The sequence below is a fragment of the Eupeodes corollae genome, chromosome 2 (assembly GCF_945859685.1).
Source record: "Eupeodes corollae chromosome 2, idEupCoro1.1, whole genome shotgun sequence".
NCBI lineage: Eukaryota > Metazoa > Arthropoda > Insecta > Diptera > Syrphidae > Eupeodes > Eupeodes corollae.
Genome location: NC_079148.1, coordinates 125,487,485 through 125,515,203, shown reverse-complemented (window position 1 = coordinate 125,515,203; position 27,719 = coordinate 125,487,485). Strand labels below are relative to the sequence as shown.

The 27,719-nt window shown below is 33.0% G+C and overlaps 2 protein-coding genes across 9 annotated transcripts in view; both read left to right on the top strand.

Annotated features, from left to right (window-relative positions):
- The window catches only part of LOC129944502 (tubulin polymerization-promoting protein homolog), a 379,947-nt gene that overhangs the window by 273,927 nt on the left and 78,301 nt on the right, over positions 1 to 27,719 (top strand). The gene's annotated exons all lie outside the window — the stretch shown is intronic.
- Positions 1,164 to 27,719, top strand: part of LOC129944490 (protein LSM14 homolog car-1-like) — a 29,397-nt gene continuing 2,841 nt past the window's right edge. For 2 of the 8 annotated variants that reach the window (XR_008781454.1, XM_056053953.1), the window contains exons 1-7: positions 1,164 to 1,315; positions 1,709 to 1,947; positions 12,068 to 12,520; positions 14,597 to 15,081; positions 15,153 to 15,314; positions 23,040 to 23,287; positions 23,361 to 23,602. Coding sequence is in view for 7 of the 8 variants with exons in the window: in XM_056053953.1 (XP_055909928.1) it covers positions 1,821 to 1,947; positions 12,068 to 12,520; positions 14,597 to 15,081; positions 15,153 to 15,314; positions 23,040 to 23,287; positions 23,361 to 23,602 (1,717 nt within the window). In the remaining variant the exon portion in view is untranslated. Of the gene's footprint in view, positions 1,415 to 1,708; positions 1,948 to 12,067; positions 12,521 to 14,596; positions 15,082 to 15,152; positions 15,315 to 23,039; positions 23,288 to 23,360; positions 23,603 to 27,719 lie in introns of all 8 variants that reach the window. The other 6 variants (XM_056053956.1, XM_056053955.1, XM_056053951.1 and 3 more) reach the window with 6 other exon arrangements.

The window sequence follows — 27,719 nt, the reverse complement described above, 5'->3', positions numbered from 1 at the left end:
TCTTTCTCAATAAAAGAGACCGGTATATGGTAAACACGATTTTCTTTCCTTTATTATTGAAACTGTCAAATTCAAATTTCAATTGAAAACAGTAAACGGCATCACAAACTTGTTCTGGCTCAATAAAGGTAAATGTTTGCTAAAAATTAAAAGATTGTTCTGAAAATTGAATTTTATTAAAGGATGGATGATAAAGTGTGGCAACATAAATATATTCAACTTATGTTGGAAACGAGGCTACAAATGGAAAAGGAGTTTGCCGATGGGAAAAAAAAGAAAAATGTGCTATGGAACACTGTCAACCGATGAAAGTTTTCCTTTAAGCCCGGATTCTTTCGTTTAAATTGTCCCTTTCTTTTTTTTGATAAAATAAAACTGATTAATTGATGTCTCTTAAGATTCCTTTTTCTGAGAAAATCAATGCCATGGTTTCGATTAATCCGATTTTAACAATATTCACTTATTATTATTGAAAAAACTTTTTGTTGTCCATTATTTATCAAATTTCAAAACTTGAAGTAAGTAAAACTTCAAATTCTGACAGTCTTTTGACATATGACGCAAATCATAAGAAAGTGTTCATAAATGCAGCTTAAAACACATGCGCAAGTATTTTGTGTGACGTTAGTCTGATTGGCAATTGATCGCATGTAAACAAAGCAACCATGCATTTATGAAAGCCGAAGCTGAAGCGTGTTTGTGATTCAGCTATTATAAACATCATTCACGAGTAACTTCAAAACAATATATGAAATATTTATTGAACTTATGGAACTACATGTAATCGTTGACATATGTAACGTTAAGTATTATGGAATTTATTACGTTTACGTACTGTACCCTTCATGTGTAACCACCTTAAAAGTACCGAAAGGGAACTAGGGAACATTTCCTCTTTAAATTACAATAGTTTTAATTTCGCAGTGATGTATCAAATTTTATTAATAAAACATCTAAATATCTAATCTCGCTATTAAAATTTAAAGTTATTAACCTTTTAATTCTTAAAACAAGAGAATTAAAGCAATTTCTTACCACTTTCAATTTTCCAATTCAAATTTCGCGCTCAAAAAATTCCCTCGGCCATCTTTTTTTCTTATCTCAAAATTTCCCATCGAAATTAAAAATGCTATTGACATCTCGCTCATCCTGTCAGCTGTTTACCCATTCGAACAAAAATATCCCTTTCTGGCGAAAGTACAAATTTAATGAAACGCCATCATCATTCTTCGTATTTTTTCTTCGCTGTTGGACCGTACGAAAAGTAGTGCAAACGTCGAACGAGACGACGACAAGAAAACCTAAACCTAAAAAGGTACGCCATTATTACTGCGTGTGAGAGGAACAAAGAAGAGAATTATTTTAATTTTCGTATTAAATAAAAAATATCCAATTCAATTTTGCTCCAAAATCCGTACGAATTACTTAATAAAATAATAAAAAAGAAAATTCCAATTCGAAATGGTGATTTTCTAAGTTCTCCCTTGAGTTGAGCTAGAACAAAAAAGAAGAAATAATTGTTTAATTTCCATTCTCTAAAAAAAATCGAGTTTCGGAGTTGGTCTCTTTTTTTTTATTATCTTTCTTTCTTCTAATTTTCATCTTCATCTTTTTTTTTGTACATACCAATATCGGTGATTTTGAAGAAAACGAAAAAAGTTTTCATTTTGTTCTTTTTATTTTACTTCTTTTTATAAATTGTGTAAAGTGGAAAGCAGCAGTAGCCGCATTAGAATCAGAGGAGTATACGGAATAGTTTGAAAAAGTAAAATCTTGTTACTCCAGAGGAACATTCACTGAAAGGAATAATCGTGGCCAATATGACGAGTGGTGGCGGAATGCCCGAGTTGGGCTCAAAAATAAGCCTTATTTCTAAGGCGGATATAAGATACGAGGGCAGATTGTACACAGTCGATCCAAATGAATGTACAATTGCATTATCGAGCGGTAAGTTTAGTCTTTTATTTTTTGTACTCTATATTTTACATATATGTAGTTCTTACATATAGATTTAAGCATGTAGCTATATGCACGGTTGTCTGTTTTTTTTGTGTGTTCTTTTTCTTCGTACATTTTTGCAAATGTAAAGAAAACTAAAATCAAAAACACAGCGCACCAAGCTTGATGAAGTGTTTTTTATTCCCGGAAATTTTCAGGGAACCATTGTCTGCTCCCACGCCAGTGACTCCCCCATTTTCCAGATTCTGGGGTTGTTTTGGGTATATATGTATGCATGTGTAAGTAGGTATGTAATTACAACAAGTGGCCCACTTTTGCGACATAGTTGGCAAAGTCATATTTGCTCCCTATAACTAAAATGGAATATTTAATGTTTGCATTACAAATTTTGATTCAACGTGGTAGAGTGCCATGATTTTCCTCGACTCTAACATCGAACCATATCACAAAACTAAAGCTAAAACCAAAATCAAAGACAACGAGGAAAGGAAAACTTCACAAATCATGAGATTTGCTGTAAAACAAAGCGGTTTCTCTTTTTCGATACCGTTAAAGTGATTATTACACAGAGACACAAGAACGGCACAAAGTGAAAAGTGGCAAAACAGGGAACACAAAACTAGTTAATCACCCTAGCTACTTTTTTTTAAATATTTTGTTTTGCAGTTGGAGGTGGAGGTGGAGGAGGAACCTCGTGATGGTGGTGTTGATCTTGTTATGTCCATTTGACAGAGAAGATTCTGATATAATTGAACATTGTGTATGTATAAATACAGAATATAAATATTGTGCAATTTAGTTGAGTTGCGAAAAGAAAAAAAAACAAGGAACGATAGTAAAGGTTATGATTAGTACACGTACACGCATGTCTGTGCATGGGCATGCAATCCATCACAATCTATCTACATCTCTAGCTTCTGGCGAGTTGTTTTGTATATTTTGTGCGATTACAATAAAAGCATAATGTACACTACACGATGCCATCTCTTCTCTTTTCCACGAGTTCACTTTAAAAAAAAAAAGCAACATAGATAGTAGGTAATCAAATTGGTTTGTTTTGCTTTGGTTTGTTTCTGTATCCGGCGATCTATAGAAAGGGTTTTTCTTCAATTACGCACTTGACATGTGGAAGGATATTTGATGTTATTTAGAAATAAATATAATTTTTTATATTTTATTGTATCTTAAAATTAACAACAAGTTAAAAAATTGAGGTGCTAGCTAAACATTAATTACCATATGGCACTTGAAAAAAGCTTTGAAAAAGTTTGCTGCCTTTCCGGATTAGAATTATATTTAAAATCATCTTAGTTGATGAAACCTTGATGAATGTCAATACGAAGGTTAGATTACGTTAAACACACTTAGACTAGATGTTTAAACGTTACCACATTGAATTTAAGGATTTCAATATCTGAGATGTTGGAATCTATTAATAATCAGTTGCATCAGAGCTAATATGGATATTCTTGCTTAAGGTGGCGCTACAGTTCTGTGTGAACTAGGGCCTAATATGGATATTCACATTGTTCAATTTATTTGAAAAATATGGTTTCATGAAATTTTGACTGATTGAAATAATTTGCGGTTATTATCGTCAAACATGCTTTTAAACATGATGATTGTTACCTACGCGATATATCAGCGAAGTTTTAAGAGATAATACAAAAATTGAAACCCGTTTTCAGATTTGACGAAGTCGCGTTTCTATTCTCAAATTCAAATTAATCAAACCACATTTGAACAAAAATATATCAATGCGCGGCATTTGTATAGCCATACCTATATTAGATATTTTTAAAAATGTGCACAAAACAAATAAATATTTAAAATGATAGGACCTCGCATTCAAAAATAGCATGTTCCAAAAACTGATCAAGGACTTTTAAAGCTTTATAGTATCCGAAAACAGAGAGTAACCTAATTTAGTATATTTTCATTCAATTTATTTTCTATTTTGATTATAACAACCAGCCACCATTTTTAAATGTAGGCCAACTACAATTAATTGTAAATAAAATAAAAAGGCGTCAGAAAATGTGCACAGTGTACCTTCCCATTGTTATATTTTGCAAAAACTGAAACAAATAATTGTCAAATAAAGTTGGGAAACAAAATTGAATTTAAGGTTTGACTCATAATAAATATTTTACGTTATGGTTTTACCATTTCTTATATACATAAAGGGTGTCCCAAAATTAACGCAAGATTTGAATTAAATAGAAAACGCCGTTTTTAGTCTTTTGATAGTTATATTTTTATTGACTCGTAAAGTACATAGGATATAGTGTTATGTATGGAATAACACATCGGACAAATGGCCTCCACGGCTTTGCATGCACATGCGCACTCTTTTGTTGAAATTTTCCATGACCGTTCTGCATAAATGTGGCTGAATTTCGTTGATGCAGCGTTGAATCTCCTCCTTTAATGCACGGGTGGTTGTGGGCTTGTTGACAAAGACTTGTGATTTCAAATAACCCCATAAAAAAAGTGTAATGGTGTTAAATCACACGATCTAGGAGGCCAATTTTGATCACCGAAACGAGAGAGTACACGACCTGGAAATGTCTCATGCAGTAATTGAATTGTTTCAGGGGCTGTATGACATGTGGCACCGTCTTGTTGGAACCAAATATTGGACACATCAATATCATCCAATTTTGGCAGAAAGAGCTGTGTAATCATTTCACGAATCGAGCACCAGTAACAGTCACTGCTTGACCAGCATCATTTTCAAACAAATATGGCCCACTAATGCCTCCAGCCCAAAATCCACACCATACAGTCACGCGTTGTGGATGCATTTGTTTTTCGACAATCACATGTGGGTTCTCCGAACCCCAAATGCGGCAATTTTGGCGATTGACAAAGCCATCGAGATGAAAATGTGCTTCATCGCTTAGGATGATTTTGCTCGAAAAATCAGCCGCTAAGCTTTCACTATTTTTGAAACATTCTTTAATAATGAAGACACGTTGTTCTATCGTGTAACGCTCCATTTTTAATAACCCTATACTGTTAGTTGTCAAATTGCTTTTTTTTCAGGGTTGCCAACACTTCACTGCACAAATGGCGGCAAATTCAAATCTTGCGTTAATTTTGGGACACCCTTTATATGGACATTAAAATAGAAACACCAAACAGAGTTTTAAAAATTCAATTTTTTATTGATTTAAAAACGATTTTCTTTTTCAAGTTTGGTCTTCATTTTCTTATTAGTTCTTCTTTCAAACTAAAATTGGGGCGACTTTCCATTACCGCAGCACGAATTTCCTTCTGATTTTTGTATTGTTAGGTAGGGGTCTCAATAGAACATGTTTTAAATATTAGGGCGAGGAAACAACTTTAAGTCATAAAAAAAATATTTTCTTTTTCGGACTTAACCCTACTTTTATTGTATTGCATTTTTTTGAGCCTAAAACAAGTTTTTTTTTAATTGATAGCACGGCGTACTAACAGCTAGATATGTAAGGAGGGGCCTGCTGCCCCCCTGCAATCTCCCTGCTTGGGATCACTATAGGATTTGGGGTGGGTGCGAGTTTGGGTATATGCAAAGTACTTTTTCATTTAAGCACTAAAATAAAAGAAATCAAGAAAAAAAACAAGTATGGCAACACTGAACAAAAAACAGGGAAGAAATGTCAAAATCAACCATTTTTGTGTGTTTTGTATGTAAAAAAGTGAACTTTAAAAATTAATTAAAAATAGAAATAAATGTTTCCTCGCTCTAAAATTGCTCTAGTTATTATTTATTTGCACATATCTATCGAATAAAAAAAACCGCGAGTCGGAATTCGTGCTGCAGTAAGAAAGTTGAGCCCTAATATTACTCATTATTTGCAGTAAAATTATAACATAAAATATTTTAAATTCATAATTGTTTTAAAAAGGAGCAAATTTCGTGGACATTAAAATAGATACCAAGATTTAAAAAAATAAAATAAAATGCTATGCTATTCTGGATTTAAAAATTATTTTAATATCTGGTAGCCTGGACCTTAGCTTTAATTACAGTGTGACATCTGTTGGACATCGGCGGCATCTGTCAATTGAAATACTGTACCACTCTTGTTGAACCATCCTCCACAGTTCGGCTTTTTTTGTTAAATGTTTCTCAACCGCACATTTTAAATCTCCCCCAAAATGTTCTATGGGGATTTAAGTCAGGCAATCAGGATGGCCACTCCAATACGCTCATTTTTTGGTCCCTAAAATACTTTTGAGCACATTTGAATGTGTGCTTAGGGTAGTTGTCCTGCTGTAGAACACGTTTGAGAAGCAAGTTCTTGTCCGCATCGTATCCTTCATGATATTCAACTTCACATTTTGATCCATTTTTCCCTCAATCAAATGTATTGGTCCAAAGCCATATCAAGAAAATCAGTCTTTTAAATTAAGCCTTCTAACGGTGTGTCTGCAATCACTTCCGAACAAATGTCTCTTTGTTTCGTCTATCCACAAAACATTCCTCCACTTTTAGCCTCCCTTTGGCCCTCTCTAATCAAAATAATTGTGGGCGAAAACCTCGTTGTTATATTTTTTTTCCTTAGAAAGGGTCTTATACGAACAGTTTTGGAAGTCATTGTAAGCTGTAGTTTTTTTTGTATTTCCCTAGAAGACTTGTAAGGATCTTTTTTTTGAGGCGCCAATGATCTTTCAGTCTTCACTTGGTGTTGTTTTGCTTGGTTTTCCCATCTGTTTTTTGGCTCTCAGCGGTCAAATTGCTTTTGCAATCAGCTTGAGAGATCTGCTCATTATTCTGGCTATTTGCCTCAAAGATTTTCCCTCACTTCATAGAACTAAAATGACAGTTTTCTCTTCTAGCGAACAATGCTTACCGCCACCCATGTTTTCCTTAGAATTAATTGTAATATTATTAAAAGTTAATTTATTGTTTTATAAAAGTAACAAAAAAATATTAAAAACCAATAGTTTTCATCCTAGTTAAATATTAATTTCTGTGTTTCAATGTGTTTCTATTTTAATGAAAACCAAAAGCACAGCCTTGCCTAAGGAAAGGTTCATCTCCAAACAATTAACAAGCAAAAAAACTAAAACCCAGGTTATTTTGCATAAGAAAGTCTAATTTTTGTTTTGATAACGGTTAAAACTACTTCTAATGCATGTTGTTGTTGTTTTAATTTGGGTTTACTCTTAGCAACTGTCTCTGTGTCTATTTTAATGTCCATGTCTGTGCATAAATAATAATTTTAAAAATTATAAAAACTTTACAAAACATAAATCTCAAGTCTCGAAATCAAAGTTTTTTTTTTTACTATTCTTTGAAGCTTACCTACACGTTTTTAATTATTCTAAAACTATAATAGTTTTATTTGTACTTTAATACATTGTTTGAAACTTTTACTATTCAAAATAATAATGCATTGGAATTATTCTCAAAGATGTTCAGATTCTGATATCGTGAGCACTCCCAAATATCATTTTTTGTAAACCAGAGCTTTGTTAACTTTGATGGGTCGTTATTTTTTTCTTAAACGCTATCGAATGAGTATTTTTTTTAGTATAATATTTGTCTACATAAGATTTTTGTTTTCTTATTAATTTAATACAGCCAACCCAACACTTAGAAGCTTAATAAAGACACTGCTCTTTTTCAATTTTAGCTGTTCATATTTTGATGAGTGTCAGTTATTGTGACATTTTCAATAGTGTATGTATTTGAAGCAGACAACTTCCAACCTCGATTCGAGACAAATTTCATCTATAATCGAATCATTTTCAGCTTGTACCAACCTGTCTCTGTAACGGCCCTATTATAGCCATCAACTAACAACTAGTAGATATTTGATACATAACAATATTTTTGATGCATTGGTATTCTGGCTATCAACTATCAACTTTGTTGATGAACTTTGGATTTTATCATTATTGTGAATGATTTTTTAACATACTTGGTAGTACGGATATCAAAAAAATAGATACACATCAATTTTGATATCAACCACAAAGTTGATACCTCTCCAATACTTTTTATTTCATCATACAATAAAATATAAATAAATATGTACATATATGGAAACAGCGATTTGTATGTATTTTATTTTTAAAATTAACTTTTAAAGTTAACAATTTTCATGTGCCGGCGTTGTTTTCCAGCAAAGCAAGTTTTTTTTTTGTTCATTTTGGTCTTTATTTGAAGTTCTTGGTTGACTATTTTTCGGTGATTGCACTAAGGGTAAAGCTTCTTCGACCTGCACTCCTTCGTCTTTTTTGGCATTAAGACCTTCATCAGTCAAATTTGGTTATTCCAACCTAAATTCAACGCCCGGGGGATCAACACAGGCATTAGAATCCATTACTGCTTTTTCATAATCAGTCAATCGGATTGTGTTATTAAGTCCTTCGCCAGTTGCAATTGTTTCTAATTTATTTCTTGTACCTTTTTTAAAAATGCTTGTTTTTTGATCAATCCATACCTATTAAAATAAAAAAATAACAAATTAAATGTACTTAAGCAAATTAAACTCACTCTTTTCCACTTGGTTAAGTCGCGTTGTGGTATCCCCAAGCTAATCAACTCCACTGCGATAGCTTCCCACTTTTTGCTATGTCTACTTTTGACAACATCGCCCTTGAAACTTTAGGACTTTAGTTTCATTAATTCCACCATTCTGTCCAATTGGTTTCTGTTACTTAATATATAATAATAAATAAATAAAAAATAAAAATAAATTGGGTGGCGCAACAGTCCGTTGAGAACCAGGGCCTAATGACTTACAACTCTCAACCAATATTGTCAGGAATGGAGAAGACCTACAGTTTATATGCCGAATCCGAACGGCTAATTCGAGAAGCACTTTTTCATGACAAGAGTTACTCTTGGAGAATTTGTCAAATCCTCGCAAGAGGCAGTACCCGTGAAAAGACTTTTGGTGGCATAGGCAGGGATCGAACCCAAGACCTCTGGCATGACAGTCCAACGCACTAACCATCATGCCACGGGTACTACAAATATAATAATATATATTTAAAAAAAAAATTACCATTTTTTATCAAAACAACTTACATTTTCCCAAAACAATTACAACTCCAGCCACATAACAACATTTTAAAACAATAATTGAAACGTCAAACGCGAAAAAATCTCATTCACAATAAATTATTCACAATCGGTTCAAAAATTAAAAGTTGATACCCATAATACCGATTCATTGAATAGTTGATAGATATTATCAACTATCAAATTGATACTCATAATAGGGCTGTACAAATTTTCTTTTAAAACTTTGCTACACAATTTTTCATATTGAAGAAATTACAAAAAAAAGTGACATACCAAACCTAGGTATTATCGAACCAAATTGTAAACATTTTGTTTTCTATAATAGATCATTTATTTAATCAAGTTTAAAAATAAGCGGGAAATAATTTAATATTTATGATATCTATGTAAGTACTACCTACAATGTATTTTTACATTGGACCTATACTTAGATATTTATATTATTCCAATGAAACTTTTAAGTTTCATTAAAAACAAATAAGAATGCAACTTGATGAAAACAAATTATTTATGTAAAGAAAAACGAAGATAACGAGTTGCTAACAAAAAACAATTTGCGATGATAATAGAAAGTCCACTTTTAACCGATAGCAAAGATTAATAATAATGACTATTTAAAAAAATGTTAGTACTTGAAAATAAATATTGGGTGTTCAGAGAGTGTTATATTTTGCTAATTGATTTAAAATTGAAATTGCTATTAGTTTTTTTTTCTCAAAGACTTGACTGCTTTAGTTTGTATTTTTCCTACGTGGATTTAAAAAAAAATGATTTAATTAGTCATTTACCTGAAATTCAATTTAACTTAATGGTCTTAAATGGTCTTGCCGCATTTATTTCCTTAGCTGAAAATGTAAGATTTTTGAGCGCCTGAATTGTTTTCTGTTGAATTTTTAATCAAAAACTAAAGCAAATCATTTTAATAAATCATTTATTTACGATTATTTTTCACTGTGATAAAAAGTAAGAAACGAATTATGATCGAATTCAGAGTTCTTTAGTCATTTGACATACATTTTTGTGTCAGGTATACATAAATTCTATTTATCAGCATAAGAAAGTTAAAAGTGCAAGAGTAAACCTTTCTGCTACAAACAAACAAACTTTTTTTTGCTATCCTTGGCTGTGCCATCTAAAGTTTTTTTTTTCACGAGTACTGCATCTTGCGAAGAATTGACAATTCCTCAAATAGTCCATCTGCTTTGTCCAATTTTTGCATACTCTTTCCAATATTTCGGCCGTTATTTCACGAATAAATGCTTCAATGTTGTCCTCCAATGCGTCAATTGAAGCGGGCTTGTCTGTATAGACATGAGCTTTAACATAGCCCCACACAAAATAGTCTAAAGGCGTAAAATTGCACAATCTAGTCGGTCAATTGACTGCTCCCGAACGTGAACGAAAATGTTCACCAAACTCGCCTCTCAATAAGTCCATTGTTGCGTGTGCTGTGTGGCATGTGACACCGTCATGTTGAAACCACATCTCATCCAAGTCAAGCTTTTGCATTTTGGGCAAAAATAAATTTGGATCATCTCATGGTAGCGCTCACCATTCACTTACGTTACGATTCGCATCATCTTTGAAAAAGTACGGTTCAAGGAACCATAAAGCACACCAAACTGTAACTTTTTCTGGATGAATTGGTAGCTCTTGCAATGCTTCTGGCTGATATTCCCTCCAAAATCGACAATTCTGCTTATTTACGTACCCATTGAGCCAAAAATGAACTTTGATGAACTTTCTCACTAATTTTGATAAAATTCAATTATTTGCTAGCGCTGTTCGTTTGTAAGACGATTCATGGTTAAATTATAGACCAAACTTAAGATGTTTAACAGTGAAACAAAACACGAAACGTGCGTCAGCTGGGGTGCCAGCACGTAGCTTGATACAATCGAGGATTGTCGATCGTCTATCAACTCGAAACAAAATATTTTTGACAGCACGTAATTTGAGACGTGTTCCATTGTGACTTTTACTTAAAAAAGTCATTGTGAACTATATTAAATTGAACTATATTATAGTTTCAATTTAAAGTTTAAGATCACTCCAGGTCTAAAAAAAAGTTATCTGTAAATATGTACATAATATTGTATATACATAATATAATATATACATAATATTTATCATCAACCTACTTTTTTCCAATCTTTAAGATCTTTTTGTGGAGGACCCTCTGTTATTATTTAATCAGTTTTCCGTACAGCATATTCTGGTTTTCCTCCCTTGGGCAGTTTTAAGAATTCCCCTCGCTAAATCAACGTGAGAACTCATAAAATTAGTCAAAAACTCAGTCTGTTTTTTATTTACTGACATATTATTTTGTTTTTAAATTTTTTTTATACAAAAATCACTGCCGACGATAACTAATTTCTGTCGAGTGAAAACTTTTGTTTCAAACGTCAATTTGAAGTTTGTGTGCTGCCATATCTGGCGAAACAATCGAGGACACTCGATTGAACCAAAATGTGTGCTTCCAATACTCGATTGTATCGACTAAACTCGCTTGTATCAAGTTACGTGATGACAAGCCTGTTTAAACCAGTGATGCCAAAAAGATAATAGCAAAAAAATCACCCTTTATTATATTCCTTTTACGAATTACTATTTTAGAATTTAAATTACAAGGTTCTATCAAAGCAATATAAGACTGTCATTTTTTAAGCCTGCAACCTTTACCACTACTGTCTTATTTTACGGTCACTACCGTACAATTTCTTCTAGAAGTAGATATTCCTTTTGTATGAAAAAGCTTTTTGCCTTTATTGTGGTCCTAATAATTTAGTTTTTTTTTGGGTAGCCTTTAGGAAAGCCTTTTTTGTTAAAACTGGTCATACACGAGTGAGCTTATTTACTGACTTATCCTAATTTTAATATCTTTAGAAATTTTGTCTTTTGAAAACATTATATTTGCCGTTTTTCTATAATTAAATACATTTTAAGGCATTTATTCATGTTTCTCACCTAAGGACTTAGTTCTGTCAAGATAAATATTTACTATCTTTATTCATACAATGATTATTTATAAATTTTAATTGTATTTTAATTAAATTCCATTTATTTCGTTTTTCTTTTCAGTGCGTTCATTTGGAACTGAAGATCGTGAAACTCAATTCCAAATTGCACCTCAAAGTCAAATTTATGACTATATCTTGTTTAGAGGATCTGATATTAAGGACATCCGTGTGGTCAACAATGGAATGCCACATCCAAATGATCCGGCGATTATGCAAGTGCAATTGCCCAATGGACAACACTTGATGCCACATTTTCCAATGCAAACTATGAATCCGCCAATGGGTAATTATGGAAATCCTTTTGGAGCTATGGGTGGTCTTGGTGGTATTGGTGCGTCATCAGCAACAGCGACAGGATTGGCGCCCGGTTCGTTTATGCTCAACAAGCCGAAACAACCAAGTGAGTTAAACGACGCCCTTCCTCAAGAATTTAATTTAATGGCGATAAACAATTCATCAACGGCTGCTCCTCCTAATGCCCCCTCGACCTCTGCGGCTGAACACAAAGACCAAGGTGTGATGGTAATTCTTTGGCGTAATTTAGCACACAAAAAAAAGAAAAAAAAAAAAACAAATGCTCAACAGTTCTATATTTTTTTTTTTACTAAATACATTTCTACATTTTAGATTGCTTTTATTTTTTTTTTTTATTCTCAAAATATTAACAGAAAATCAGTATCACAAATACACAACACTTACACACAATCACATTTATTTACAATAACATTTTATAATTTTGAAAAAGAAATTTAATTTTTGCATGGGAAATTCATATCAAATCATAAAAAATAGAATAATAAACAGTATATTCCTACCTTTTTAATAATGATAATCATAATCATAAAATTATAGGAACGTTTTATAAAAATGAAAACAATCGCTTGAAATGTATCCGACCAATTAGAAAGAATATAAAATATAATTGAATCCGCCAAACATGCTAAAATCCTTGGTCTGCAGTGTCTGCTATAAATATTTCATGTTTTTTGGTCTTGTTTTTTTGTTTCTGTCTGTCAATTGTCAAGTCTCCTAACAACAAAAAAAAAAAGAAAACTACTAATATTTATGGTTAATTAATGGTAGGAATGGGGTCCGATAAGAATTGTACATTCCACAGGCCCGGTCGAAAAAGATTCGTATTTCAAATAGCAACAAATAGTACCAATAATTCAGTAGCAGAATATTGACACAGAAATTAATGTTAAAGGCAAAGAACGAAGTTATGGCATATTTTGTTTGCCAATCTTTGTACGAATCTTCTACGTTAGTCAGGTGATAGTCCAAGTATATTAACTTTCCAGCAAATAGGGTCGTTGCTTAAAATGATTGATTCGTCACGAGACACAAGTTTTTTATTTCTTACAAAATTTTAGGGGCCAGTTATTGCTATCATTGGTTTTCTTCATTGAAACCAATCATTGAAATTTTATAAAGCAATTATTGAAAATATAAATCAATGGAAAAAAATTTTCGTGATTGGAAAGCAGCCGAAATTTTGTTCTGAGAAAAATCTTTTATTGGAATTCTAAATATAACATTGAAACACCCATCAGTGAAACTATTCGATAATCGATGAATTATTTGAAATAAAAGAATCAACTTGTCAGGAAAATACTAAAATACATTTTTAGAAAAAATTAAATGTGTAATGTTTTGACTGATTCCAATTGATCAGTACATATTTTTTATATCTAATTTAAAGGAAACACATTAAAATATCCATTGATTTCCGGATTGATATCAATAATTCAAAAATAGCTTAAATTGGGCTTGTTTACTTTTATGGAAAGCCGAACTGCTATTTACAAAAGCAGTTCGGCTTTCGATAATAGGTTAGTTAGTATAGTAGTTTTTGCAAGCTAAATAACATCTTATATAAGAATACTTATATATCATACAACTATCATGTAACATTGCTGTGTATTTGAAAACATGGCTCATTGATAAAACTACCATTTGTCATTTGAAGAAAACTGTTTTCTTATATCGTTCTCCAAATGTCTATCCTATAATTGAATATATGTTGAAGCCATAGAGTTAATTTTAGCTTGGAAAGCGAGATTGAGTTAAAATATTGCTCCATTTATACAAAAAATCGGAAATAAAAATGTTTAACATTTCCACTCTATTGAAGGAACTAATAGTCTAAAGAATTTCTATAAATACTTCAAGATATCTAGAGTTCAATGGTAGCCAGTAGGAAATATGTTTGTATGTGATGTTTTTTGGTTTAAAATATTTACTAACAATACATTCGACTTTTTGTTTGTTCTTAACTGATTGTGATTTTTGTGTTCTGCGTTTCTGGTAGTTTTTTCTTTTTATGTGAGTATTTGCTAATGCTTAGCTAAAGCTTATCTTAAGATTGAGTATTTTATTGTAAGCTTGAAATAAGACTCACAGCATCTGCTCACATTTTACCATAAACTAGATTTCACTTTGATGTTTTGTTATATGTTATCCTCAACCCTACCTTTTGTTCCCCCCTGATTGCATTTCATTTATTTATATTATCCTCAATTTTAAACAACAACAACATCAATACAAAATAACCATAACAATGCGAACGCATAATTTCAATGTTATATAGTTTCCGTCTTAGATTTGCTTGCTGGTGCATCCCGATCAACAACTCCAATAAGTTTAATATCAAGAAAAAGTCCATCCGCCGACTTGGCCGTCCAGGTAAATCAACAACAGCAACAACAACACAATAACAACACTGGTAATAATCGTGATGCTGGTCATAAGCGACAAAACCATCAACAACAAAGAGGTGGCAACAATACCAATAATAACACCGGAAATGGTAATAATGGTGGTAATAGAAATGATGGTGGTGTTGGTGGCGGTGGCGGCGGAGGTGGTGGTTATTTCCAAAGAGATCGTCGCGACTCTGGAAGATTAGATAATCAACATAATAACTACAATAATCACGACAACCGAAATCACTACAACAATCAACGAAATCAAAATCAGAATCAAAATAGCCGCGGCTGGACGATGAACCGTGGTAACAACAACACTAACAACAACAACATGAGGAACCGTGGTCGTGGACGTTTGCCAAATCAGGTAACATTTTAATTTTATATCAATAATACATTTTATAATAAAAATAATAAAATTTTTATTTTTTTACATAGGGATATAGACAAATGAGTGGAAATCCAAGTAAAAATAATCGCCCCAAGAACACGATCAAATTCGAGCAAGACTTTGACTTTGAACAAGCTAACAATAAGTTTGAAGAGCTTCGTTCACAGCTAGCAAAACTTAAGGTGGGCGATGAACCCAAAGCTGAGCAGGTATTTTGTTTTGTTGCTTTTTTATTATTTGTCCTTGTTCTTTTATATTATTTTCTATCCTCCCATGCACCTCATTATAAGCTATTGTTAGGATTTTTTTTTTTTTTTGTGTTGTGATCTTAAATAATATTTTCTAGTAAATTTTCAAACTATTATTAAAAAACCTCCGATGGATACGATACACACAACGAACAACAAAACATCGTATCGCAACTTTAGTCCTAGATAAAATATCTCCACCAAATTCGGGAAAAGTGATACCAATTTTCAGAAACTCCAAATTTCATCACAATCCGATGAACACGAAACGAAGATAAAACATTTCGTTAAAGATATACAAGTAGTATAGTCTTCCAATATAATTTGTTTAGCTAATACCATTGAATAATTGCAAATAGAAGGGACACCGAGCAGATCTTGCTCTAGATGGCGACACTTATTGCTCATAAGTCGCGCTGCGAGTTATTGTATCGGTCTATCAAATAAAACATCCAATTTACAGATTTGGTTCTTATGGGAAATTTACTCACAATTTGTTTTGGTCGAGGAAGATAACAGAATATTGTTATTTGGAATAAAAAACAACAATAACAAACTGTTTAGGTATGTCTGTTCAAGCGTGGCATTCGAGGCCAAATCATGTTCGCTGCAGAAAATGTATTTTGAAGGTTTTTTGTTTATAAAAATGATGTTGGTGCTTGCATGTAATTCGACATGATGATGATTTGTGAGTTTCGGGGAGTTTTTCTTCAATTTCGTTTAGTGATGTAAAAAGTAGTTACTTCCTGGTAATCGTTACTTAAGTTACTTTTTTCAAAGTAATCGGTACTTTTGAATGATTACTTTGTGATTACTAAAACAAAAATTACGTGAATTAGGCACGAAGAGGATTCAATTTCACACATTTTTTTGAGATATTGCAAGGTCCTGAAACAGGAATCTAAGTCAATGGTTTTTTGGTGTGTGTAAGAATGTTTGTATGTTTGCACGTCCGTATGTTTGGGACACATTTTTTCATCGAAATAATTTTAGGGAAATGAAATATTGGAAAAAGTATAGTTTCTGGATTTTTGCATACTGTTAATTTTTTTTGTATTTATATATGCAAAGATAAGATTTATTAATAATAATACGTCTGTCGTCTTTGGTGGTATGACAGTTCGTTCACAATACATACAATTTACTTGTGGCCTAAGATTTTAGGTCCAAATGATCAATATTCACGAGTCTGCTTATTCACCAAAACCATCATTGCAACATTTAAACACGATAGGTGTCGCTGTAGTAAATCTTCTACATTTTTAAATCAAACTAAACAATATTTTCAAAATATATTGCTATGATGCCGAAATAAATTGGATTAAGTCTCAAATTCTAAATAAATCCATTTCATAAGAAATACGAAAATTCTATTTAATACATTTCAACTGAATTGAATAAAGTATTGATAACAAGCTCAATTCTTTAACATAAAGGGTGAATTTTTTGAGGTTAGGATTTTCATGCATTAGTATTTGACAGATCACGCGGGATTTCAGACATGGTGTCAAAGAGAAAGATGCTCAGTATGCTTTGACATTTCATCATGAATAGACTTACTAACGAGAAACGCTTGCAAATCATTGAATTTTATTGCCAAAATCAGTGTTCAGTTCGAAATGTGTTTCGCGCTTTACGTCCGATTTATGGTCTACATAATGGACCAAGTGAGCAAACAATTAATGCGATTGTGACCAAGTTTCGCACTCAGTTTACTTTATTGGACATTAAACCAACCACACGAATGCGTACAGTGCGTACAGAAGAGAACATTGAGTCTGTTTCTGAGAGTGAAATGTCGATTCGTCGCCGTTCGCAGCAATTGAGTTTGTGTTATTCGACCACATGGAAGATTTTACGCAAAGATCTTGGTGTAAAACCGTATAAAATACAGCTCGTGCAAGAACTGAAGCCGAACGATCTGCCACAACGTCGAATTTTCAGTGAATGGGCCCTAGAAAAGTTGGCAGAAAATCCGCTTTTTTATCGACAAATTTTGTTCAGCGATGAGGCTCATTTCTGGTTGAATGGCTACGTAAATAAGCAAAATTGCCGCATTTGGAGTGAAGAGCAACCAGAAGCCGTTCAAGAACTGCCCATGCATCCCGAAAAATGCACTGTTTGGCGTGGTTTGTACGCTGGTGGAATCATTGGACCGTATTTTTTCAAAGATGCTGTTGGACGCAACGTTACGGTAAATGGCGATCGCTATCGCCTTAAAAAATCGCCGTTTATTTAAGTTTCTCATATTCCAAAAAAGAAACATTTTTAGGGTTTTGGAAAGTAAAACTAGATCATTGTCCAATATGTCTAAAACTTTGTTTCAAAACTATTCATTCGTCGATTTATATGATTTGGCTATCAAATTGAATTGAAAAGTATATATCCTGGGGGCTCATTCCGTAAAAATATAATCGTAATAATAATAATAATAATAATGATAATAATTATTGTTAAATAAATCAAGCAATTGTAGTTTTGGAATTGCAAAAGAGGACTTTATACAGATATTATAAACAATAAATTTGCCAGACGGTTGTCGTTCTACATACATAATGTATGTATATACATTCAATATTAAAATTTGTTGTAACTATTGAAACTTTGGGGCAAAGGAAAATTGGTATATTCGAGAGGAAACGTTTTTAGTATCGCTCTTGCACAAAGCACTAATCTAAATTAGTTTTGGAAACAAAAAATATTTTTGAAGCCAAGTTATGTTCCCTGTGGATAAAATTGAGTCTTCACTTCCTTCCTTTGGACAAAATTGGGTTTATTACTGCAGCTGATTTACAAAAATATCAGACATTGGACACAACATTTTGATATTATAGTTTCATCTTCGGAGGCAACAAATGAAAACACAAAAAGTGACAATAACAATAAATCACATAATAGGTGGCATGTTTATTAACAATACATTTTTTGCAAATTTTCAAAATTTCTCATAGAGAAAAACTAAGTTAAATAACATTTTCAAGCATTGAACAAGCATCTTTCGTTGAGGTTATTTTAAAATTTCAGTCATATGGCGTTTTTCTTTTTTAGTTCAGAGCAGAGCTCGAACTGTCAAAAGCATAATTGTGTTTCTTTTTGAGCTCTGATCGTTCATAGCTTCTAATTCGTGTTTCTTTTTTAGTTCTGAAAATGTTCAGAGTGCGCTCTGTGAGCTCATAATAAAATAACAGAGTAAACGGAGTAAAATGCTGAACACAGACAATTTAAAGCTGGGAAACTAGAAAAAATCATCGTCCAAACAATAAAAATGGTGGTAACTAATTGCATTTAGCATTTTTATGAATGAAATTTATTTCAGGCGTCAAATGGCACAACGCTATGACTATTTTTGTAATTAATTTGATTAAAGAAAATTTTGAACACCTTCAAACAGACGACATTTAAAATCATGACAGTTAGTGCTCAAGTTGTTTTATAATTAAATCAGAGAACTCTAAACATACTCTGCTCATAACTCTACTCTACTTTACTCTGTTCGCTCAGAGTCTGCTCAGTGCTCAGCTCTGAACTAAAAAAGAAAAACGCCAATAGTATAATATACTCAACGAACTTATACTGAAAAAGATTGAACGAGACGATAGTGAAGCAAATTATTGACGATATCGTTAATGATAATCGTTTTGACGATTATCGTTTCGCAAATTACGGAATGACTCCCCTGCAAAATATGTTAAGGACATTTCTTCGTAATATAATTCATAATTGTTCGTTTTCAGAGTCTTCATCATTAAGAAAACATTAAGACAAAATAATTTATTTGATTTAAAGGGGTATTCTTGTCTGGAGACATGAATTTTAGGTAATTTTTGAAGTTCTGTAGAAAAAAGCAAGCAACAATTTTACCATCAATTTTTTTATACATTATTTATTCACATTAGAAGCATACAAAACAAATAAAAAAAGTAAAAAAAATCAAAATTCCGTTAGTTATCAGCTGATAAAGTGGTGCGTCTAAAAAATTTGGTGCGTGACCATACCCACGATTTTAACTCTCCTAGAAATCTGAAATCAAAAACTAAAAAAGATTATTAATCTACAATAATGTCGCAATGTCTGAAACTACGGAAAAGTTACAAACATTTTTTTTTTTCAAAATGGCGACTGCCTAAAAAAAAAATTTACCACTCTTTTGAACATTCTTCGATTTGTTAAAAATATTAAAAATGAAAATTTGGCCGTAGTTGCGGACGTAGTCAAGTCCCTAAAGAAGACTCTCTTGAAATTTCAAGTAAATCGGTTCGGCAGAACCTGAGAAATCGTGGGTATTAGATTCAAAAAGACAGTTCTGAGAAAAACGCGTTTAAAGTACCCCATTATGTCTTTTGTTCTATTAGTTGCAGCCCAACCGATTTGGATGGCTGCTCAGCAAAATACTTATTTCTCCGAAAATAATTTGAATTTGGGAAAATCCTCTCGTAGACATATTCTTAAATAGTTAAACTATGAAAACATGAAAAGAAAAAAAAATCGATCTTTTTTTATTTCTAGACCAGAATACCCCCTTAAGTTAAAAAAGTTTCAAGAAATAGTGATGTATTATTTATGGGTATATACAAATAAATTATATGCATTTCATTTTTATTAAAATGTATTTAAAACGTTTAAAAACCTTTAAATGCCTTTACTGAAGAAATTTATTTTTTGAATTATCATACAACATGCATTTGTCCAAATCATACTGTCATTCACAAAACTATATTCGTTAAATGGTATATCTGACAGTACTGATACAAAATTGATGAAACAGTAATGACAATTTTTTTCATTTGGAACAACAAACCTCCAAGTAAACGATTTGGTAAATCAATTCAACCAAATCTCCAAAATAAAACAAAAATAGTAAAAAAATGGCAATTTTATCATCCACGAAAAATGAATATCATTTCAAATACCTACCTTATATGTATTTCTAGATGTAGGTATACATATTCTTTTACTTTTGACGACACAAACACATTATCCCATTTAACGCGTACATATCATTGTCTTCATCCATAAATATGCATAAACAGTACAGCCTCGCTAGTCCGGACACATAAGGTTTCTACCGTGTCCGGAATAGCGAAATGTCCTTAATATAGAGAAAAAATTAAATACTATGGACAACCGAAAACATTTCAAAACCTTTTAATTACAAATAGAAGTACATATACACATAATTTAAATATATACATGTACGTATGAAAGATATGAACGCATTTAAATTTTTTTTAAAGAGTAGGAAAGCACGTGTTAATTTTTGGTTGGAACGCTTTATCTAAAAACATCTTTTTCGTGTAACCTCTTTAGGAGAAGGATATCCATTTGAAATGCATTATTTTGTTCGGCTCACTGAATGCCCTTGGCAAATATCTTCCTTGCTTCATTGTTTGAAATTTTTGAAACTTGTTTGTTTACATTTTCATCTTCACTGTCTTCTCCTTCAGCTTCAGTAACATTTTGTTGGATTTGTTAAGCGGACTGTCATTATCAGAAAAGTCATAGGAGACTTCATTTTGACCAGTTGCCCATTTATTGATTTCATATGTGGATGTATCATCATTCGGATCAATTATTCTTATCATGGCATGAATTCTATTCAAATCAGCAAGCGAAGAATCCGAGTCAATTTGTTGGCGTAACTGTGAAAGTGGTATAAGGTCTTCATTATTACATTGGGATGCTAGTTCTGGACATAATATTGACCAACTCTTTTTAATATTTTTCTCTCCGATACCTTTCCAAGCTGAATATAAAAAATAAACAGCATCTCGCAAATTGAATTGTTTTAAGACTGCTGTAATATTTTTATCATCTTCCAGTAGAATGTGGGTCAAAAGCTGCTTTCTATATGCTACCTTTATATTCTGAATTAAGTTTTGATCCATTGGCTGCAATATTGCTGTACAATTAGTCGGTAAGAATAAGACTCTGAAATTCGGATCAATGTTTAATTCGTCTTCTTAGGATGAGATGGGGCATTATCCGAAACCAAAAGTGCTTGCAACGGCATGTTAATCTCTGTCAAAAACTTTTTCACACTTGGAATAAAATTATTCTTGAACCGATAAAAAAAATCGTTGTAGACATCCAGCCTTTTTTGGTAGCTTTATATGCTAGTTGAAGATTAACGTTTTTTAAAAGCCCTCGGATTAACTGATTTTCCGATAGCTTAGAGGGGTAACTTATGAGCTCCTGCAGCGTTAGAAAATGGCATAAAAGTAACGCGATCTTTCGATATTTTTTTGCGAGGAGCAGATTTTTCATTCGCATGAACCCATGTCGTCCGCGGAAGAACCCTCCAAAAGGCAGCTGACTCATTAGCATTATATACCTGTTCTTCACTTATGTTCATTTCTTGAAACAGTTTTAAATTTTTTTCTTCAAACGGCTTAACAAGCAGCAACGTCGCTGGATACTTTTCGCCACAAATCTTAAGGCATCGAATTCCATGTCGCAATTAAAATTTTTCCAACCAACCAGAACTTGCTGCAAAATCATCCTTACCTGTCATCTCTTTGTAAATGAATTTGGCTTTGGTTTGAATCATATCTATTGAAATTGGCACACGATGATCTCTTTGTTGGATGAACCATGTCATCAATGCTTCTTCTACCGCTGGGTGTTCACTTTGTCTGATAATTTTCCTCTGTCCTTAAAGCAATTGTTAAATGATCTTAGACCTTAAATTTAAGACCTTTTGTTAGCTTACCTGATTTTTGAAATTTGTTAGATACAAATTTCCGAATTTTCATCTTATTCATTTTTATACCAAAAACAGTTGACTTTGAGACTTTGAAAATTTCTGCTACTTGCCTGACTGATTTGCCAGTTTAAATATCATCCAATATTTTACACTGCTCAGAAAGTTTCAAAGTAACATGCTTCCTTTTCTTTGTAGAAGCCATAATAAGTAATGACGTATGTTTTAAAAATTTTTCAATGAGAAATTTAAATTACACAAAAAAATATGCCTTATCCTTAACGTTTTTTCCAAGAAACAGAGACAAATATGTATGAATGTATAATGTCCATAAGCATTTTAATGCGCTGTCCGACTGCAGAGGTTAACTTTTGAAAGTGTCCGAAACATGAGGTGTCCGGATTACTGAAGTGTACTGTTGTTCGTTTTCAAAAAAAGTTCCCAAAAGGACTTTTTAATCCCTTTTGAGCATATAAATTAGCATATACAAAAACCGATATCATGAATATTATATTAAAGCTACTAATGGCACTCACTGGATGCTCATAAGACGCATGTCTCGTTTGAGCAATGTTCGGTGTCCACTTCTATTTGTAATTATTAAATGCTAATACTAAGCCTTGAACACTAAATTTTGATTTTTTTTCAAAGTCTGGAAGACTCCCTTTACTTAAAAAAACTCTAATGACAAAACGTTTGTTCATCAATTCCTATACTTTCTAATTGATGAAATTTACGACAATCACTTTACTCCCCTTAAAATTTTGATGATTAATCAATTTGGATTCATTTTTCACCGAAAACCATGCTTAATTATAAAATTATATTATTGTTTTGCTTTAATTATATTTGTTTTTTTTTTTTTTGTATTTAATTATATTTTTTTTTGTAATTTAATTTAAATTATAATAATTATGGAAAAATATTTATCGAATAATGTTTATCACATCATTCTTCGTTGATGACCACTTGTTACTTGATTCAAGTGTTCTTCTCCAACTTCTCAGATCAACGGTGAAACAGATAAAAAAGATGATTCTGGTAATGAGACTGGTGCCGGTGAACACGAGCCTGAAGATGAAGAAATTACCGTTGGCTATGACAAGACAAAATCGTTCTTCGATAATATCTCATGTGAAGCAGCAGATCGTTCAAAAAATAAAAAGGTTGATTGGCGTCAGGAGCGCAAATTGAATAATGAAACCTTTGGTATTGCGTACTCAAGACACGGAAGGTATATTTTAAAAAGAAAAAAATATCTTCTTTCGGTTTGTTTTAATGGGTATTTTTTGTATTTGATTGTTTAGCTATCGCGGACGAGGAAACTACTATAATCGCAATATGAACAATTATGGTGGATATAACCGAGGTTATAGGGGAGGTAATTACAACAATCGTAACCGCAACAACAACAATAGAATTGGACAACAAAATATCCAAAATAATCCACAAAAGAACCAAAACATGCAACAGCCACAAAGTCAACCACAGAATAAGAATTCACAGGAGACAAACAACACACCAACTCAAGTAGCGGCTGTAGTTGCAGGTAAATTTTAATTTTTATTTGGTTTTATTTGTAATATATTTTGATATTTTATTGTTTTGCGATTTTTTGGCTTTTTAGTTGAACATAAAATAATCAGCTACAAAAAAAATATCATGAAAAGATTTGATTTTTTTGCACGATTCAATAATAATATGATACAAAAAATAATAACTCAAATTTTACTTCACGAAAATAACTTGAAAACCCGAAGCATACAAAAAATTGGCTTTCAAAAGTTTCAAAATATACAGTCGAACTTTCATAACTCGAACTTCCTTAAGTCGAATTTCTCTATAACTCAAAATTTTATTGAGAACTTTGATTTTGCCCTGCATAATTCGAACTTCTGTAAGTCTGAGTTCCTAGTTTTGTTTATTTTTTTAGTTAGAAAAGCGGCAATTCACGAATTTAAAATGAGAGCAAGAAAATTAACTCTTTCAGTCACGATTGTATACTAAGAATATTTTATCATATCTGTGTTACTTTTATAATTAAAATCGACTAAAATAAAGCAGAACATATTTAAAAAAAAATCTGATTACTAAGGTTTTCGCGATATTATCTCGGTAGACACTGACTACTGCACTCCTACTTTAAACCTTAGTAAGGGTTCTAAGGTTATTTTCCCATTGAGAGAAGATTGGGAGGATGATATCGTGTCGATAGGTTTCGACACAACCATCTTTACTGACGGCTCAAAGATGGAGTGCGGAGTTGATTCTGGGATCTTTTCTGAGGCTTCCTGACTTGCGTTTTTCAGGCTGAACTGCTGGCAATAAGGGAGGCATGTAAGATACAAAACCCAAACCAAAACCGAAATGTGGCTATCTTTACAGATAGTCAGGCAGCTGTCAAATCCATTAACTCGGCCATATCCTCATCTAAATTGGTCCAGCAATGTCGCGATGAGCTTGCGAACCTGAATATTAACCTCGGTGTCACCCTGATCTGGGTTCCGGGCCATAGTGGTATCGTGGGAAATGAACTGGCTGACGAGCTAGCCAGGCAAGGATCGGCCCTTCATAGCTCACTTGCGGAAATGGTTAACATTCCTCTTGTTGCTATGAAGAGTAAAATCTTTTCTATCTACCAAACTGAATCAAACCGAAAGTGGAGCAATTTACCCAACTGCATTATATCTAGGAAGATATGGCCCACCTATAACAAAACCCGTACAAACGATCTTCTATGCAAGCCAAGGCAAGACATAGCCAGGATTGTTGCGGTTTGTACCGGACATTGGCCTATAGGAGTTCATGCAGAGAAGTTGGGTATCTCTTACAATACCTTTTGCCGTAGTTGTAGTGACCAAAGAGAAAGTGAAAACATAATCCATTTCCTCTGCAAATGTCCTGCTTTGGCAAACACCAGAATGAAATGCTTTGGAAAGCATTCTTTCAAGAACTCGATGAGCTATCTGAGACAAAGATTAGAGGCCTAATCTTTTTTCTCAATGCGACAAAATGGCTCTAACATAATCGCTATGAAGCTTCTCTATCAATCTATCCCTTTCAATCAAAGGTCAAACGAGTTTTTGGTATCAAAACGGCGCACTACAGCGCTAATTGGATCTCAGGCTAGGTTGCCTTGAGATCGCCATTTCTACCTACCTACCAAGGTTTTCGAGAAATGAGGTGGTTAGCAACACTAACCACCATGACTATTGACGAAGAGAAAACTATGATGGATTGTTTATGCTTTTTATTATTAATTAATATTTCTTTCACGAAAAGAAATAATATCTGCAAAACAGGTTTTTCCTTTGCGAATGCAAAGGGGAACTTTGCACGTATTGCACTGCCATATTGTCCTCACTGCATTTACTTTTGTGCTACATTTGAAGCATCTTCTAGAAGTACTTCTTTCTGGTTGATGTTGACTGCATTCTAGACTTTCCTCTGCGACTGTAGGCTTGTGGCGTTTGATAAATGCATGTACTAGAGATAAGGACCTTGAATTTCGTTTTCTGTGTTCTAAACCAGGCCTTTGCTTCTCTCTGACATATTCCGGCGCCAGAAGACCCTGATATACGCTTCGTCTGAAGTCTTTCAGAGTTAATGGGTTTAGGTCCGTGCGAGAAGAGGCCTGCAGTTCCTTATAAATGCATTTAACAATCAAGGAAATGAAACAAACTCCTGTGCCACAACTTGTGTGATTTTCTATCAACAGCATAACTTCCTTTGAGGTGGTCAAATTTGTCGACAAAATTCATGTTCGCGTTGTAGTCTTTAACGGCTTCTGGACAGGAAACCTCGTTATAGGTACCATCGCGCTCTCTACGGTTAACTTTACCAACGTTCTTAGGATCATGATAGTTTGACAACATAAATACTGATCTTTTGTCTTTCCATTTCAACAACCTAACTTTTTTCTCACTTATGCGGTAATCGTGTTCGCCTCTGCGTAAATGCCTGTCTTCTTTTAGCTTCGGCAAGAACTTTCTATTTGAATTCACCGTTCCACAGGCGAAAATTTTGTCTTCCTGTAATCTAACTTGTAAAGGGTAACTGTTGAAATAGTTGTCAAAATAGACTATGATTTTTTCCTTTCAAATTTTCACAAAATTTCGTTACAACTTTACCGCCTAAGTCAGTTTCAATGTTAGTTCCCTGCTTGCCAGTATAAAAATCGAAATCAAGGCAGTAACCTGACCTTGTACCCTCGTTTTGTCGGTTTTTTTTTTGGCATGTATTGCTTCAAAAAGTTCCTTCCCTTGAACTTTATCATACTCTCATCAATAGCAATTCTTTCTGATGGCTTGTAATTATTTTGAAAATTAGTTCGTAAAATGTCCAGTAGAGGTCTAATTTTATACAGTTTGTTGAAATTTGGGCAGTTTCTGTCAGGCATTACGCTTCTGTCATTCACGTGCAAATAATTCAGAAGCCAACTGAATCTATTTAAGCTTATAAACTTCGAGACATAGCTGTCATGAAAATCAGGTGCTGAAGACCAGTAATGCTTGTAGCTTGGCATTTTTTTTATACCCATCACCAAGTTCAACGCAATGAAAACGTCAAGCTCTTCAGTTGTAGTGAGTGTATAAGGTTTTCCAGATTGAGTTGCGTAAAGGTTAGTTTGAAAACATAAAATGTTTTGTAAATGTTCTGTCCGAAATAGTGAAAGAGGGGCAACATTCTCCATGCCCAGAATTTCATCAGATATTCCCACACTTTCCGAAAACTCACCAGGTGTGTCCATTCTATAATTTTTCTTCCACTTTGGAGCTAGTGTCATTGGTCTATTTACATTCACTGTGTTGGACTTTGGATTAGGATTTCGCTGAACTAAGTTTGATAAAGGGAGGTCATCATCGGAATCAAAGTAATAATTGAGAACTTCTATCAAATCCCCTAACAAAAGTGGACTTGGCTGATCGTCTCTTTCTTCTCCGTCATCCTGGTCGCTACAAAAACTGTCGTTTCCTAAAGGAATATCTTCCAACAAATATTCAAAAGTTTCTTTTTCTTGTAGCCGGCGCGGCGGCGCGACATACTGTAAAAAATCAAAAACAGCAACTATATTTACATGTATAAATTTCGTTTGGACTGTGACCACAAACACACAACGTTCATGGTGGTTAGTTTAGTAACCACCAATTTTCTCCATCAGTACACAGTGAAACACACAAAAGTAACATTTTTTCTATGTAAACATGTATAAAATATATTTATGAGAAAACATTGAGTACAAAAAAAGCTTACTTTTCCAATTCACAATTTTCTTATCGAACACTTTATCACCAAATTGAATCGAAGGCAAAATAACAGTTATGCATTCAATTTACCGCAAATTTGTCGAATCCTGTCAAGCATGGTTCGAAAATTCATCACACCTTAAAAAATTGTCGCTAGAAGCTGTAAAACTCAAAATAAAAATTCCGAAAGAGGTGGTTGGTGACACTAACCACCCAGTCTGAAAGCATCTTACTTTTGAACAAAAGCTGAAAGAAGTCATAAATGAATTTGAGAGTGGTGTCAAAAAGAAAATCGTAGCCATAAAATATGGGTTTCCGCAAAGTACACTTTCCACCAAAGAACAGAGAAAAAACAAAAAAAATGCTGAAACTTCACGAAACGAAAAAACTTTTGTCTCATTTCTTTAAATCGAAGTTTCT